At 46.8% G+C, this 14,832-nt stretch overlaps 1 protein-coding gene across 1 annotated transcript; it reads right to left on the minus strand.

The window, feature by feature from the left end:
- Positions 1–3,087: 3,087 nt before the first annotated feature.
- On the minus strand, positions 3,088–14,221 carry B3GNT9 (UDP-GlcNAc:betaGal beta-1,3-N-acetylglucosaminyltransferase 9). The gene is given in 4 exon segments (XM_030956360.1): positions 3,088–6,003; positions 6,005–6,451; positions 7,238–7,280; positions 13,943–14,221. Coding segments are annotated over 2 exon segments (1,248 nt in total). The 5' UTR covers positions 6,388–6,451; positions 7,238–7,280; positions 13,943–14,221; the 3' UTR covers positions 3,088–5,138.
- Positions 14,222–14,832: the final 611 nt, after the last annotated feature.

Raw genomic sequence — 14,832 nt, forward strand, 5'->3', positions numbered from 1 at the left:
TACTATGCAAGAAACATTATTCCATGCAAGAAACATAATTCCATTACAATTGTTCTGTATCAACTTTTGCCTGATAAACACCTTTTTTTAAAACCTTGATTACACCAGTGCAAAGCCCCCTCCTGTCTGCCTGACTCTGTCAGCCACAATCTGACACAGCACATGTGGCCAAATAAATACCTCACTGTGTCTGCGGAGTTAAAATACTGGTTAGTTCTGGTGGTTCTTTTCATATGAAGTGTGAACCATGTTGTTTCAGAGAGAAGATAAGGCTGAAGTAAAACAAGGGGAAATGAAAGATGGAGCTTACTGGAGATATAACTCTTTAGCATTAAAAATAGCCTCAGTGAAGCAGAGCCCATGAAGGATTTTTGGTGGAGGAGTGTATGTGTTACTTGGAGGGCTCTGGTGCAACTTAAATACCACATTCTTTGCCTCTGTGAATTTTTGGTATAACTAATAAAGTCACTGTTAAAATGTTTATCTGCCAAAGCTTGCATCCCAAGCTCTTGTGTTTGTGGGGATGTCTGTTTTTCCAGCAGGTGAAATCATTTCTCCTCATGATCTGGAAAAACAAGTGCTTGAAACAGCAGAAAAGGTAAGCTGGAGTTTGCAGAGCTGGGAACTCACTGTGGTGTAAGAGACCATTGTTACATAACTTTTGTTCTGGATTGGCTGGTTTAATGTTATCTTTTTCATACATTAATGAATTCCCCTTTAAATTTTACTCCTTTAGTTATTTTAAAGTACTGCATATTCCAATTTTAGAAGCTGGTTAAGTGCCTTAATGCTTTACACCTACACTATATATATATATATATATATATATATATATATATATATTTCCACTGAGTGCTTAAGTTTCATTCTTTTATTATTATTATTCAGAGACACATTTAGTTTAAATACCAATCACAAAAAGCCCTGCATGATTATGCAATGTGCAATCTAATCAACTAAATTATCAAACCAGCCTGATTTGCTGTATTCCCTTTCCCCCTCTGCTCATCTCAGAAAAACTGCAGCCCTGAAATTCTGAATTTACCCGGTCCCTTGCTGGGTAAGCTCTGCTGCATCCACAAATAGGGAGGTTACAGAGATTATTCCACCCTTTTCTGCTTCTCTGGCTGTAGACACCATTTGTCATTGTCACACCTTGATTCCCACCCAGCTCAGGCACCCCCCTGGGACAAGGCTGCCACTGCAAACCTGTGTAGGGTTTTTTCCATGGTTTTAGCCCTTGGATTGTCAACAGATGGGCTGGGAAAGGGAGGGGGGGAGAGAAGATCCATGAGCTGAGTCTGAATGGTTTGGAGAAAGCATTGGGCTGGCCAGGATTGGTGGGGGAGCTGTTTGCCACTCCTGGAGGGACTCAGTTGTGCTCCTCCTTTGGGTTTACTTTCCTCTTTGCTTTCCCTCCTCATTCCTCAGTATGGTTTTCTTACTGATCATAAGCCTAGAAAGTAATGAACAATTGTATTTGAAAGTTTTACTGGTTTTTAAAACTGTCACTGCAGTTAGTAGCGTCATTAGGGAAATGTGGTGGGCAGATTTTCTGAGCTGCTGAGACTTGCAAGTCCAGCTGCAAGAGGTACAGCCCAGGAGATCAGCAGTTTTTCATGCTGGGCTTTGGGATTGACTTCTTTTTCTCTCTGATCTGAGTCTTTCAGCACTCCCAGGGAATGTTCTCAGTGCTGATATGTAGTGAAGGCTCTCTGAGCTGTTTTGATTAGTTTGTGCTGTTGGAGTTTGCAGCTGAGGTTTGCTTCTGAGAACCTGCTGTAGAAAGATGAATAATTAAGCTGCAGACAGGAAGCAGAACATTTTAATACTGAATTCCTTCAGAGTCCTCTTTGGCTTTTTTTGTGATGTCTGTCTGCAGTGGCTTGACTGAATGATGGATCTTGGCATTCCCTACCAGTTTGTGTGTCCAGAGATGCACTTGGAGGTGCTGAATGTGAAGCTGAAGCCAGCTCTGCTCATTGTAGTGACCAAATCTGGCTACTTATGTACAGCAGGAACAAAACTTGACTGTGTGTGGATCCTTGGGACTCCATAAAACTTACTGTACTGTATTAGTTTCAGAAGTTTATACTGAGAAAGTCTGCTTGCCTTGTTTGCTACTGGTGGCATCCACTTAGGATGTTTTTATGTTTTCTTTTCTTGTCCTGGGTTAGTCATGAAAAAAACTGCCAAGCAAAGATTTATAGCAAGTATGACTCAATTGGCCAGTTAATAAAACCTACTCAGAATTCTGAAAAGGATGGGTTTGGGTTTCTGTGATGCATCAGAAGAGTTGGTAGAGGCTCCTTCCTGCCAGTTGCCATAAACACCTGAGGTTTTAGGGTTTTCTGAAAAGACCCCCATCCTTAAGGAAACAACCTTCAGCCAAAGCCTTTGCCTACTGCAGCAGTGAGCAGAACTCAATGAACTGCAGGGAGTGCAGCAAGCCCTCAGCATTCCCTAGAGCATTATGCTCACATGTGGTGTCTGTGAACTTCCAGCTCAACTGCAGAGGCAAATGGAAACTTAAAGCCAGGTCAAACAGGCCATGCAGCAGAGGCTGGAGAACAAAACCAGATGGATCTTTCATCAAGAGAGACTCTGGTATTCAATGGATAAGAGAAGTGAGCTATTCTATAGACTAAGATAATGGAGTAAACAGTTTACTCTAGTTCTGCTTCTGCCATCAGGGTGTGTGCTGGCACAGACTGTGTCAACACAGATGTTGAACAACTTTGATCTGGGACAAAATGCACTCATTAATTCTGTGCTGTGGATAGATTGCAGATCTCAAGACATTACAGAGGGAGGACCCAATCTCTGCATCTTCAAGTGTAAAAAGAAAACCTTAATGAGGATTGCTGAACCTGACTAGCTGCCTCATAGGAAATCACAAGGTAAACTCTGTTTATTTCTCTGTCATTGCCATTAAAATAAGTCCAGCATAAGGAAAGACTTACCAAGTTATCCAAAATAATGAATAATGTATTTTTCATGTGACTGTCTTAATGAAAAATCCCTGTGGTTTTAGTCTTACAACATGTGTGCAGGTGTACGTGACAAACTCACTCTGACAATGAGAGGCACATCTGCATGCTGTCTTTTAATGATGGTATAAGTAATTTCCCAAACTGTAAACTACTTCCAGGTAGTACATTTCTGTACAGTCTCATAAATACACATGTATCACACATGTTAGCAGACATGGGCAGGGGTGACTTTGTTCTACCAGTGAGGCTTTGGCTTAGTTCTACACCCTGCAAAGCTCCTTGTGAAGCTCACATGAACATTCTGTATTTCAGGATTGCATCCTGAAAATATCTCAAACGTAGAAATCTTTCAATTTCTATAAAGCTAAACTTTTCTTGGAAATAGATTTTTGTAAGGCTTGAGCTGATGATGAAGATGACCAATGTGTAAAGCTGCTGTCCATAGGCTGTTTGCCAGCCTGCTGCTCTCCCTGTGCATTGTCAGTACCAGCACTGAGCCCAAAGTGCTGCAGGGAGGGAGGGAGGGAAGGACGGAGCTTACCCACGGATATGAAATGCAGCTGTGCTCCAGGCTCTGTGCAAGGGAAAGAAACTTTGGGCTCTCTTTTATGGCTGATTGTAGTTTCCTTTGAAGCTGTGTGGATGTGCCATCCTGAGGGGTTCTCTGATGGACAGGAGTTTTGTTGAGGGGGTAAAAACTTGTAAAAGAATTAACAAACACAGTATCAGAGGTGAATTCAGGCTCTTTGTCCCATGAATTTCACAGCTTTGTAATCCTGATTTAGAGGAGTTTACTTCTGCTTTGATGTCTGATAAAAGTATATACTTCTAAGGTAGTCTGCTGTTGGGAAAAACAAAATGCATCAAAGTCTGGACTACACTTTGAAAAACTGAGCAATTCAGTGTTCTTGTCTGATGCTTAAAATACAAAGCTCCTGACTGAACCTTGGAAAGCCAACAGAAAGATTGCTGTGTGGTTTTGATTTCTTGCAATAAATTTAGATGGACTTTTATTCTGAAGTCCTTTTGTCTGAAAACTTTCTCCCTTCACATGACATTTGCAGCAGTATGAGAGTCTTGGCTGCCCTCTGCAGCTGGCTGTGCCAAGCAAGAGCCCAAGGTCTGTAGAAACCAGCCCAGTCCACTCTTTGATTTGAAGCAGCTCCCAGATGTGATGCAAGCAGCAGCTCTGTGTGGGGTTATGCTTAAGAGCAGAGGCCAAAGGATCTCTCCAGATGCAAACCTTCTGAAAATCTGGGTCAGATCCTGAGAGTGATCAAATGCTGTTGATGACTTCTGGATTTTCCATGAATGTCAGTCAGTGCAGTGCAGAGAGCCTGAGCTCAGGGAAGTGCCAAAACCTGCTCCACTGGTCCCCTGAATCTTGAGCATGTCAATAGAGCAGATATTTGAACTGAGAAGAATGATGAAAAATCAAGACTCAAAGTGATCAATTTGAAGTTCTTGTCCTTTCTCTAAAGGCCCTTTAGTCTGCTCCTTTCTAGTTATCTACTTACCTGTCCTTTGCTCCACCAGCCATGCCAGCCTCAGCATCCAGTTGGATTTCTTGTAATCCACCTGAACTGCAACTGTAGGACCCCATTTCAAGAGCTGTTTGTTGTTCTCTTCTTACAAGGCCTTTGGAAAACCAACCAGGCAGCAGTGATGTGATCTGAGCAGACACTAAGGGGACTCCATTTCCTGCCCTCTAGTTCCTGTCTGGTCGTTTTTCAATGAGTCCAAGTCAAGCAGGGAGTTGGCAATGATCCCTGTGCTCCCTGGTGTCTGTTCTCACCCTATGTCTTCTTTCATTTCTCACACTTCTGACCATGCTGAAAAATGTCCAAGGACTGCATTTTTCAATGTGCTTTTACACACTGTCCCACTAGGCACTACTGTAATGCTAATAAATAATAATAAATTATATATATGTTATGATTATTTGGACTCATTAGTACACAAGGACCCACACGATATGTATGTGCAAGTGTGGAATCTGAGCAAATTCCTGCAATTGTTTGTTGTCTTCTCTTAATGTTGTAAATAAGACATGCTAAAATACTTGGAAAGTTGGTTTGTTGGGCAGTTTCAGTTCCAGGCTCCCTTTCTTGGCTGGTTTGCTGTGTGTGCTGCACTCTGCCTGCATTATCTGAGGGGTGATGCTGGTGTTGTTATCTGAGCTTTCTTCTTCCATTGGAAAGGCTTCTTCACCTGCTTCTTCTGAGTACAGGAAAGCCGTGGGCTGTGGAGCAGGTTCCACATCAGCCAGATCTCAGCAACTTTCAGGCTATGAACCACCATGAGGTCTTTGTAAAAACAGGGATCAAAGGTCTGTAGGTGTGGGGCAGCAGAAGGCTTAACAATGCCAAAGGTCTTGAACCCTTCGTGCAAAATGGGCTTGAGGTTGATTCTCTGTAAGCACATGCCCAGAAAGACATCATCAATGGGGAAGAGCTCCACTTCTCTGCACGCCCTGGAGAGCTTCCTCATGGTGCAGCTGGACAGCAGGAAGCCTCCTCCCCCAGCGTAGGCAGGGTAGATGCTCAGCCCATACACGCTCTCGGGGATGTAGTACTTGCTCTTCCGGACGCGGATGGGACGGGCATTGTAGATGATGTCCCCAACAAAGAGGTCTTCAGTGGGGTCGTGCCTCTTGAGGAAATCAACAATGTTCTCCACATTGACAAAAACGTCAGCATCACCTTTGAAAATAAATTTCACGTTGCGGCAGAACTCAGCAGCCCAGCTCAGGAAGTGGATCTCCTTCAGGGTCAGGTTGAAGAAAGTGTCCATGAAGTCCCAGAGTAAGATGTCCCGGTATGTCTGACTCTCCTGGTGCATCAGGGTCTCCCATGTTGCCAGCACTGTCCTGTTCTTTGGTGTTCCCAGCAGGAACACTCGCTGGATGTGCTCCCCATTCACCAAACCCTCCCTGCCCCACGTTTTCCGGACAATCTCACGCCTGTCAAAGTCTTCAACCACTGATTTGATAGCAATGAGCAGGAAAGGGACCTCCCGGTGTCTTTCGGCATTTCCTGGGCTGGTTAATGAGGAGATTGAAGTTCCTGTTATCTTTGTTTAGGAGATAGAGCTTGAAGTTGAAGGCAGAATCAGTCAGCGGGGCTGGAGTTGTGGTTTGGACCCTGGTTTTGGCCACTTCTGTTCGTCTCATGGCAGGGGTAACTTGGGGTCTGGGTGCAGTTGCCTTTGCTGGCATCAGTCTCCGAGGTGCTCTAGGATCAGAGAATGTTTTTGGTGCCACTCGAGGTTTGTTCTGTGCTGGCTCCTTCTTTCCTGCCGGGACCAAATGTTCCAGCTGGGAGTAGAGCAAAGAACAAAGCGCCACCAGCAGGAGGAGGGTACAGATCACATCCCCTTTGAGGCGAACTCTCATTGTCTCTCCGCTGTTCCTGGGACTGCTAAAAGCTGTGTTTGAGCTGCCTGGCACCACTGCCCATCTGAAAATAAACACAGAGCATGTCAGCAGTGAGGATTTGGCAGGTCTGAAGCAGGCAGGCAAGACTAAACATCATTTAAAAGCCCAGCAGCAAAGTACATTTTACTCACACAAGCATGGAGATATTGAGGAACTGTCAAAAGGCACACAGGGTTGCAAACTTACTGCTGATCCCAGTGCCAGCCAGCTCTGTGACTTGGTTAAGCAGTCATCCATCATCCTGAAAACCACCCTCTAAGCACAACCCAAAATCCTGCATCCCATACTGCTGAACGTGTTTTGTCATTTCAGAGATTTCACTGGGAAAAGCAAAGTGGAAAATTATGAATGATGCCATTCTCCCATAAATAATGACCTTTTTTTTTCCTAGCTTGACAACCATTACTTGCTGCTTTTATCCTTTTTGACCAGGGAGGCCCAGAGCTGACTGCTGAAGGGCAGACTCCTCATGGCAGTGTGCTGCTGGTGTTTCCCTGCACACGGAGCCAATTTCTGTTAAACTGTGATTTGTACTCAAAATGAATGCATTGGGTGCAATCTGGAATTCACACAGGACCTTTCTCCTGCCAGTATTCTTTATAAAATATTAAACCATTGTAAGTAACTTCCATTAATAAGGTTAGAAGGGGCCATGGGTATTTCTCCTCTGCCAAATCACCCCTAAGTGAGAGGTGGGGAAATAAATCCCAATATGCAGAAGCAAGACAGAGCATGGTGTTAGGAAAATTTTGTTCATGTATGACAGATGAATCTGCCTTTTGAAATACAGGAAATTTTCCTCACTTACACTTTTCCCGGAGATCTTCTGTCTTATTTGATCAGTTCTTCAACTGCAAACAAAATGAGAATGAAAGAGCAGTAAGAAGGCAGCAAGCAGCAGGTCCTCTCATCACCCTGTGGGTGCAGCCACTCCATGCAGCAGCAACAGCAGAGCTGGACAGAGGGACCCCACAGCTGCTCCAGGAGGAGGTGAGTGACCATCATCATTCCCATGACCCATTCCCATCACCATTCCTCCTGTCCTCAGCAAAAAGGAAGTTGAGCCCCACCCAAAAATTTCCCCACATGTGCATGTAAGTATTTTATACCTCCAGTAATAATGTATCATGTTCATGTGTGATTTGTGGCTCTCTCTTGGCTGTGCTGTACTAAGAGAAGCTACCTGTGAGGGTATTACTGTTCTCTGTCCTGAATTAGCTGAGATCATATCCAAAGATGACTTCTGGGATAAAAAAAGCTGGAGAGGGATGTTTGGCAAGGGCATACAGTGATAGGACACGGTGCAAATGCTTGGTAAGAATTTGGTGGTATCTATATTCAGCAAATCTCCTTTTACTGGCCTGGCCTGGATCACTTGCTAATTGTTCATTAATCATCCATTTTGTATCAGCCATAATGTTAAGTTTTCAAACTCAAAATTAGATTGACTGGTCTGTAATTACGAAGTAATAAAACAGTGGCACCTGTGGTATCTAGGCAATATTTCAAGACTTAAGAGGAAGAAAATTATTACACCAGTTGACTTCTTGGCCAGACCCTTTAAAATTCTTAGATGCACATTGTTTGGACATCATTATTTAAATACTGTGCTTTTTCCTTACTGGTTAGCTTCACCTCCAAGGTACTGTTGAAATAGAGTATTTCACCATCATAGGCTATTGCATATCTTTTTCCCAAGCTCCAAAAACGTTTACTGACCTTATTCTCTTTGTCTCCATTATTTATGAAATCATTATTTTGGAAAACTGCATACCCATGCCTTGGTGTGAGGCTCTCTGCACTCCTGGCGGATTTAAAATCCCTTTGGCCTTGTCCTGATGACCATGGGTTTTTTCCTTAGGCCTTGTTTCTTGCCTTTTCCTGCTCTCTGACAGAAGCTTTTCTTCATTTGTTAGCTTTTTCTGTTTACCTTTCCCTCCTCTCCTAGGCAGATGTTTTCACTGGCATAACTTTGTTACTAATAGCAGGATTGAACAGTTTTCTCAGATCTCTTGTAAATTGTTGTACAAATGTTTAGAATATTCAGGATCTGTTTTCTGTTTATGTTCTTTCTGCCACGTGGCTTGGCTCATAACCATGAAACAGTCCCTCCTGACATGTATAGGATGTTGGTTTGCATTTCACATCTGAAGTCTCCTCTCTTTCTTCACAGTAACAGCAAATTTCTTTTTCCTTTTCTATGCAAAAGTTTGATCTTATTTCAGCTGCCAGGCTTCAGATGTTAATTAAGGAGCTGGATGAAAGTCCTGGATTTTTCCTGTGTTTAATGTTATCGACAAGGGTTTGGAATAAAATGCGCGTGTCATGAAACTCGTAATTTCCATGGCTTGCAGCTTCATACTGCCAGCATCTCAGAATCTGGCAATAAGTGCCCTTGGAAAAGCCAAGAAAAACCCTGAATTGTTACAAGCCTGGGCAGATAGCCCAGATTTTCCTCTGTGTTTTCTTTTATTGAAAGTAAAGGATCCGAAAGAGTGATTTCCATGCTGAAATAAAGCAGTTCATTGCCGAATACAGACCTCTCATTTTCAAATGAAGTTGCCAGCCCTTGAAGTCATTCCTTGATCTAATTATATGGATTTTCCAGTCTTTGTTAGGTATTTCCTTCTTTGGAAGGAAAATACCCTTGATTATTACAGTGGTGTAAGCTCTATCCATGGATGTCAGTGTGGGAAAAGCTGTTCTGCTCTCGAATACAGAGGGACTGATGATTCTGGCAGATGCTCTGGCATGTCCTAAAGCCAAAAGGATTATTCATCCACCTTGACACCAGGGGAAAAGAATTACAGGGCTATCAAAGTGAGCAGGAAATATCTGATGCCAAAGGAAAGAGATGAGAGCACAGCAGAGTGTTTCTCAGCACAGCACATCCCTGAGTGTCTGAGGCACCTCTGCTTCCTCTGCTGCTCTGGGGAACCTCCATCCAACCTGAAATGGAGCTGGGCTTACAAACTGCTGCATCACAGGGCCTTGAGGAATGGCCTGGCTGCCAGCACTGCCTCTTGTGTCCTCCCAGCTTGGAAAAGCAGGCAGCTGTCCCTCTTTGTGTTGGCTCTGCGGGGATGGACACAGAGAGGGGTTGAGTTTGGCCTGATGGGGTCTGAATGGGATAATGGGGCTGGATAATGGGACTGGGGATGCTCCATCCTGGGCTGAGCAGCAGCAATGTCAGAGGGCTGAGCTGGGCAGCAGGAAGAGGCTGAAAGGTCCCATATCCACGAGCTGGCAAGATGAGCAGCTATAAATAGGGAATGAGCTGGAAGAACCAGGGGGGCACAGCCTGCAGAGGCCAAGAGACAATGAAAGGCTGGAAAGCTGGAAGGGGCCAGAGCTGGGCATGGCACCCTGAGGAGCATCCAGGCAGGGAGTCTGACCTGTGCTGCTGCATGCTCAGGCAGAGGGCCCAGTCCTCTGCCTGGTTTTCATTTATTTGAGAGGAGGATTCTGAAATATGGCCAAGAACAGCTGCAATAAAAGCAGTCAAGTGATGATAAAAAGAAAAAAATTGCTAGCCCTTCATTCCCAGTTGAATAATATGAAACCTTGAGCCCATCCTGGCAATTCTTTTTGCAGCATTCATCACATCTCCATCACTTGGCACTTCTGCTCAGGGCCAAAGTGGGAAAAAGTCCTCTGGATCCTGTGCTCAGATTCAGTCAAGAAGCCTTGGTGATTCTGGCACGCTGCTTTGTGCCTTGAGAAGTGGTTATTTGATCCAGCCAGCCCTGGGAAAAGCAGCTGAGATGATCAAGCTGAAAACATGATGCACTGAGCATGGGGGCACAAAACCAGCAATGAGCTCTGCTGCCCTCTCATTCCAGCCTGGCTCACAGAAACATCCATCCCCACCAAGCTGTGGGATGTCCTTGGATCAGCCTCTCCCTGCTGCAAGGGAAGTGCTCCCAGCTCCCTCCTGACTCCCCTCCTCACTCCTGATGCTGGAGCTGCCACTGGTAGGTTTGGGTTGGGCAGCAGAGGGACACTGTGTGCCCATGAAACGTGTGGGGCTGGGGCTGCTGATGGAGGTGTCCTATCTGTCTGTCCATAAAATGAGCTAAAGAAAGTGTGGGGGATCCAGCACTGATGGGTTTGATGAGGATTTTTTGTAATCATCAGAGAAGATTATACAGTCTTGGTGGAGGGGACACTTTGAGGCAATGCTTCAGGTTTGGGATATTTGTTTTCATTTCATGTTTGCTGAATGCATTCCACAAGAACAAAGTCACCTTGTAGCAGCCAGTGCTGGATACTGAGAGCTGCCCAGGCTCCGGCCTGCAAGGGGAAAAGGCTGCACACGTGTCCCTCTCCTGCCTCATTTACAGGAATCTTTCCATCCAGATTCCCTCAGCAAGAGCAAAGCAAACTCCCAGGATCCTCCTCACCTGGTTCCTCTGCCTCAGGAAGAGCCCTGCCCCTGTTCAAGAAGCAATGATGACATACCCTCTGCCCACGCTGCAGCTGGGGCTGTGTGGAGCAGACGTGTGCAGGTGAGCTTTCACCCACCAGAGCAGGATGCTGACACCAAGAATTCTGCACTGCCTGCAGCCCTGGAGGCTGCATCTTCCCCCTGACACCCTTGGTCCCATCCCCTGTACCCCTGAGGGCTGGGAGAGTGTTTGACTCCTGTGCCTGCACCACTTTAACTTAAATGTCTTGCTGAGCACACTGATTGGGAAGTGTTGTTTTGGGTGAGGAATCACATTTTTCTCACTTCAAGCTACATTGGGCTCCATCCTTCTCCTACCCTTCTGCAGGAACCTAAGGTGAAGGGCAAAGGCCAGGGCTTCAAGTTCTCAATCCTGTGCTGGCAAAATCTCCTCTGTGCTCCTTGGGGTACCCACAGGGAACTGTGTCAGCTGACACATGTGGGGTCATGTAAATGGGGTTTGTTCTGCCCCACACACAAAAACTTGCATGAAGCAACTTGAGTTTAATAATTTAAGCTGAGCTTGAAGTGTTTAAAGGGGAAAAGTAGCTCTGTGTGTTGGAGCAGGGGAAGAAGCTGTGTTCCACTTCTGTGTTTAGGTGTCATGTAATGGCTTTTATTCCTCCATGGGTTTGGGGTTTGTTTGCTTCTTTCTTTGCTTTTCTATCACCCCACTCCAGGCAAAGTCAAAAACCTCACCAAAATTATTGCTTTAAAAGTGACCCTGGTGTTGAACAACTCCTCTTTGCATTGTGAAGAGGTCTCATTTGGAGTTACAGATCATAAAGTGATGCTGAATTATTTGATCTTCTTGATTAGAAGACAGAGGTGGCTGAAATACAAAGACCCCTTTTGGCATATTGGTAAGTGCAAAGCCCTAGAAAAATGAAGTAACCAAAACACTCACTGTGCTGCCTTACCAGATAAAAACTCATCCTATTCAGCTGCTTACAAGTTCTGAAGTCTATAAGCAAACTGAGAGCAGGCTGTAGGATTTAATTAGCTGAGTGTCTTGAGAGCTGTCCCAGGAACTGGGTTCCTGAACCAGAACCAAGGGAGCACAGGGAGAGGAGCAGAGGCTCAGAGCTCAGCTGCCCATGATGGCACAGCTCAGACACTGCTGCCCAGTGCCACAGGCACAGCACTGCAGCATCACTGCTGCTGGTATTTGCTGCAGCACCTGGAGGCAAAAGCTCTGTTGAGTCAAATACTGAGGAAGCAGGTAACAAAAATGCAGGCTCTGCTCCAAAGACAATTTCCAACTTTCCTGTCAGAGCTGCTTTTCAGGGCATTTTTTTTTTCCAGGCCAGAGCAAACGAATGGATGAGATCCATGCTGTTACAGGACAGGGTGCCTTATTTATCTGCCTGCCTCAGTCCTCAAATATGTAGTTTGATCAACTTCCCAGCTGGCTGGTCCCATTTTATTGCAATTTCTCCTGTTGGCACTGCCAGCCTTCCCTTCGCAATGCCAGTCACGTTGGATCACTGCTTGCTGCTGTGGTCGCCTCCTTTCACCTTCCAGCCCAGTCAGAAACTTCTGTCAAGTGTAGAAACTCAAACACAGAGGAGCTGCAGAGCTGCTGTGTGAGGCTGCTGAGGTGTCTGTTTGCACATACAGGGGTCCCAGAGAGGAACTGGCTCCTCCTTGATGGGGATTGCAGTCCCATGGGAGCGCTGCTGAGCCGGGGCAGGAGCAGCTACCTGCAGGACTGAGCTCAGGGGAGGCTGGCAGCCAGCACCCTGCTCCCCTGGCCCTGCTGGCAGCCAGCCCCCTGCTCTCCTGGCCCTGCACCCTGCTCCCCTGGCCCAGTGGAAGCACACAGGGCACAGTCTGGGGCTGCAGCTTGTTAGGCAGTGCTCGATGCTCTCTGTCCCTCCTGGGCAGGGGGCAGTGCCTGCACAGCACTGAGTTGAGCACTGAGCTGTGCCAGGCACCCGGGCTGGGCCCCCCACACCTCTAATGAGGGCTCAGCCACCTGCAAGGCAGGGGAAGGTAAAGCCCAACAACCTTCTGCAGGCCCAGCAGCCTCCAGAGGTACTGTCCTACCTTCAGATACAGGTTTGCTGCTGGTAGTCTGATTTTCAGAATGGCAGAGGGCTCAGCAGCTCAACTCACACCGAGTGCTTTGGAGAGACAGGTCCCTCCTGAGCAGCCAAGGTAAGGAACCTGCTGTCTCTCTTCCAAACATTAATTTTTCAGGGCCCCAGGAGGGGAATAAAGCCTTGCAGGTTTGTGAAGGGGTAAGAAACTGAAACAAACACCTTCCTTTCCCAGCCCTCCCCAGGCTGCAGTGCTCACAACCTCTTCAGCTCCCAGACCTTCTTCTGATAAATAATCTGCCCAATGCACCCCAAACCCAAGCAACTGCAGTGCAGTAGCATGGATGTGTTGTTATATCCATGGGTGATGGTGAGACAGGGAGTTGAAAATTTAACTCGAGGTAGAAACAGGGAGTACATGCTGATGTGCCCCACTAATTTCAAGATTATACCCAACACATAAGTTTCTCAGAATCTGCTCAAAAGCTATTAAAAATATCAGTAACTGCCTAATGATTCACAGGGGCTAAATTATTTTCTATCTTTGTTACCCTAGAGAGCTTGAAAATTCCCATGTTTTGCTCAAAGCATACCACAGGGTAACATGGGGAAGATTCATGTCCTTTTACTGATGAAGAATGGCTTGTAAATGTAACGTGCCACCGCTGGAACATGTTTGTGGTTGGGAGGAAACTCTGTCTCAGAGCACTGCAGGCACTGTCTAAAGAAGCCCCACATTTCTGTAAAAACAGCCTAAACATTCAAACAAAGTTCTTTGGAAAGTAAAGAGTAAAGCAGATGTCTCGGGGCTGGAGCCTGCGCTTTCAGAGCCTGCAGCCGAGCCTGCCGCGTGTTAACCATCACGGGCCGGCCGGGCTGCTGCATTTAACACAATGCAAGAGCAGCAAGGTGAAAAGAAAAGCTGGGAGCAAAGCGAAGCACTAAGGACAGACTCCAGTCCACCCTGCTCGCGGCACAACCCTCCCCAACCCCCCGAGATCAAACACACTTAATAGATACTTACAGCCCATTTGATAGCGCTGATCCTGCGTCCCCTCGGTGCCGTCTGCGCAGCGAGCTGCCAAGCAGGCACATCTGGATGTGGTTAGTGAGAGACATCGCTCAGCTCAGCCTTCCAGCGGAGCCCGGGACAGCCTGGGGGCGCCGAGCAGCGCTGGGGCCCGGGGCCGCTCCCGCCGGCAGCGAGCGGAGCTGCCCGGCCGGGGCTGCGGCGGGGCCGGGAACGGGCTGGGAGCGGGGCTGGTATCAGGGATGGGGCTGGGAGCGGGGCTGGGAACGGGGCTGGGAACGGGCCGGGATCCGGGCTGGGAGCGGGGCCGGGAACGGGCTGGGATCCGGGCTGGGATCGGGGCGGCCCCGAGCGCAGCCCCGGCCCCGCAGCGAGGGGAGCCCGGCGATCACGGCGGGCCGGGGCAGAGCCGGGGCCCGGCCAAGGCCGGACACGTGATGGGGCCGGGAGCGCCGATGGCTCCGGCGGGACAGGGCGGAGGTGTCGAGAGAGAGAACCCACAGCCAGGCTGGGGATTAGCACCAGTTCTGCAAAAAGGACGGCTTTTGCTTTCCCGCCCCTCCGCCGTAACTTTTTTCAATAGGAAATGTACTAATTTTTCTGAGTTTCTTTTTCTTCTATACTTTGGCTTTTTTCTTTTAATTTCCTTGTATTTACCTCTGCAAAGAGTCAAATTGAAAAATAGAGGTTGAGTTCAGCTCAGAAGTTAAATTCACTTTGGGGGTTGTTTCTTTTTCTCCTAGTAGGGAAATGATGGGAGGATGTGTGAGCTGAGCACTGCAGAGGCTGAAGACAGATTCAAGCGTCCCTTCGAAAACCTGGAACAAAAACAAACAAACAAAAAAACCCCAAAAAACCAAACCCCACTTTTTTTGCCATGCAGT

Source organism: Camarhynchus parvulus, chromosome 11 (genome assembly GCF_901933205.1).
Source record: "Camarhynchus parvulus chromosome 11, STF_HiC, whole genome shotgun sequence".
Lineage (NCBI taxonomy): Eukaryota > Metazoa > Chordata > Aves > Passeriformes > Thraupidae > Camarhynchus > Camarhynchus parvulus.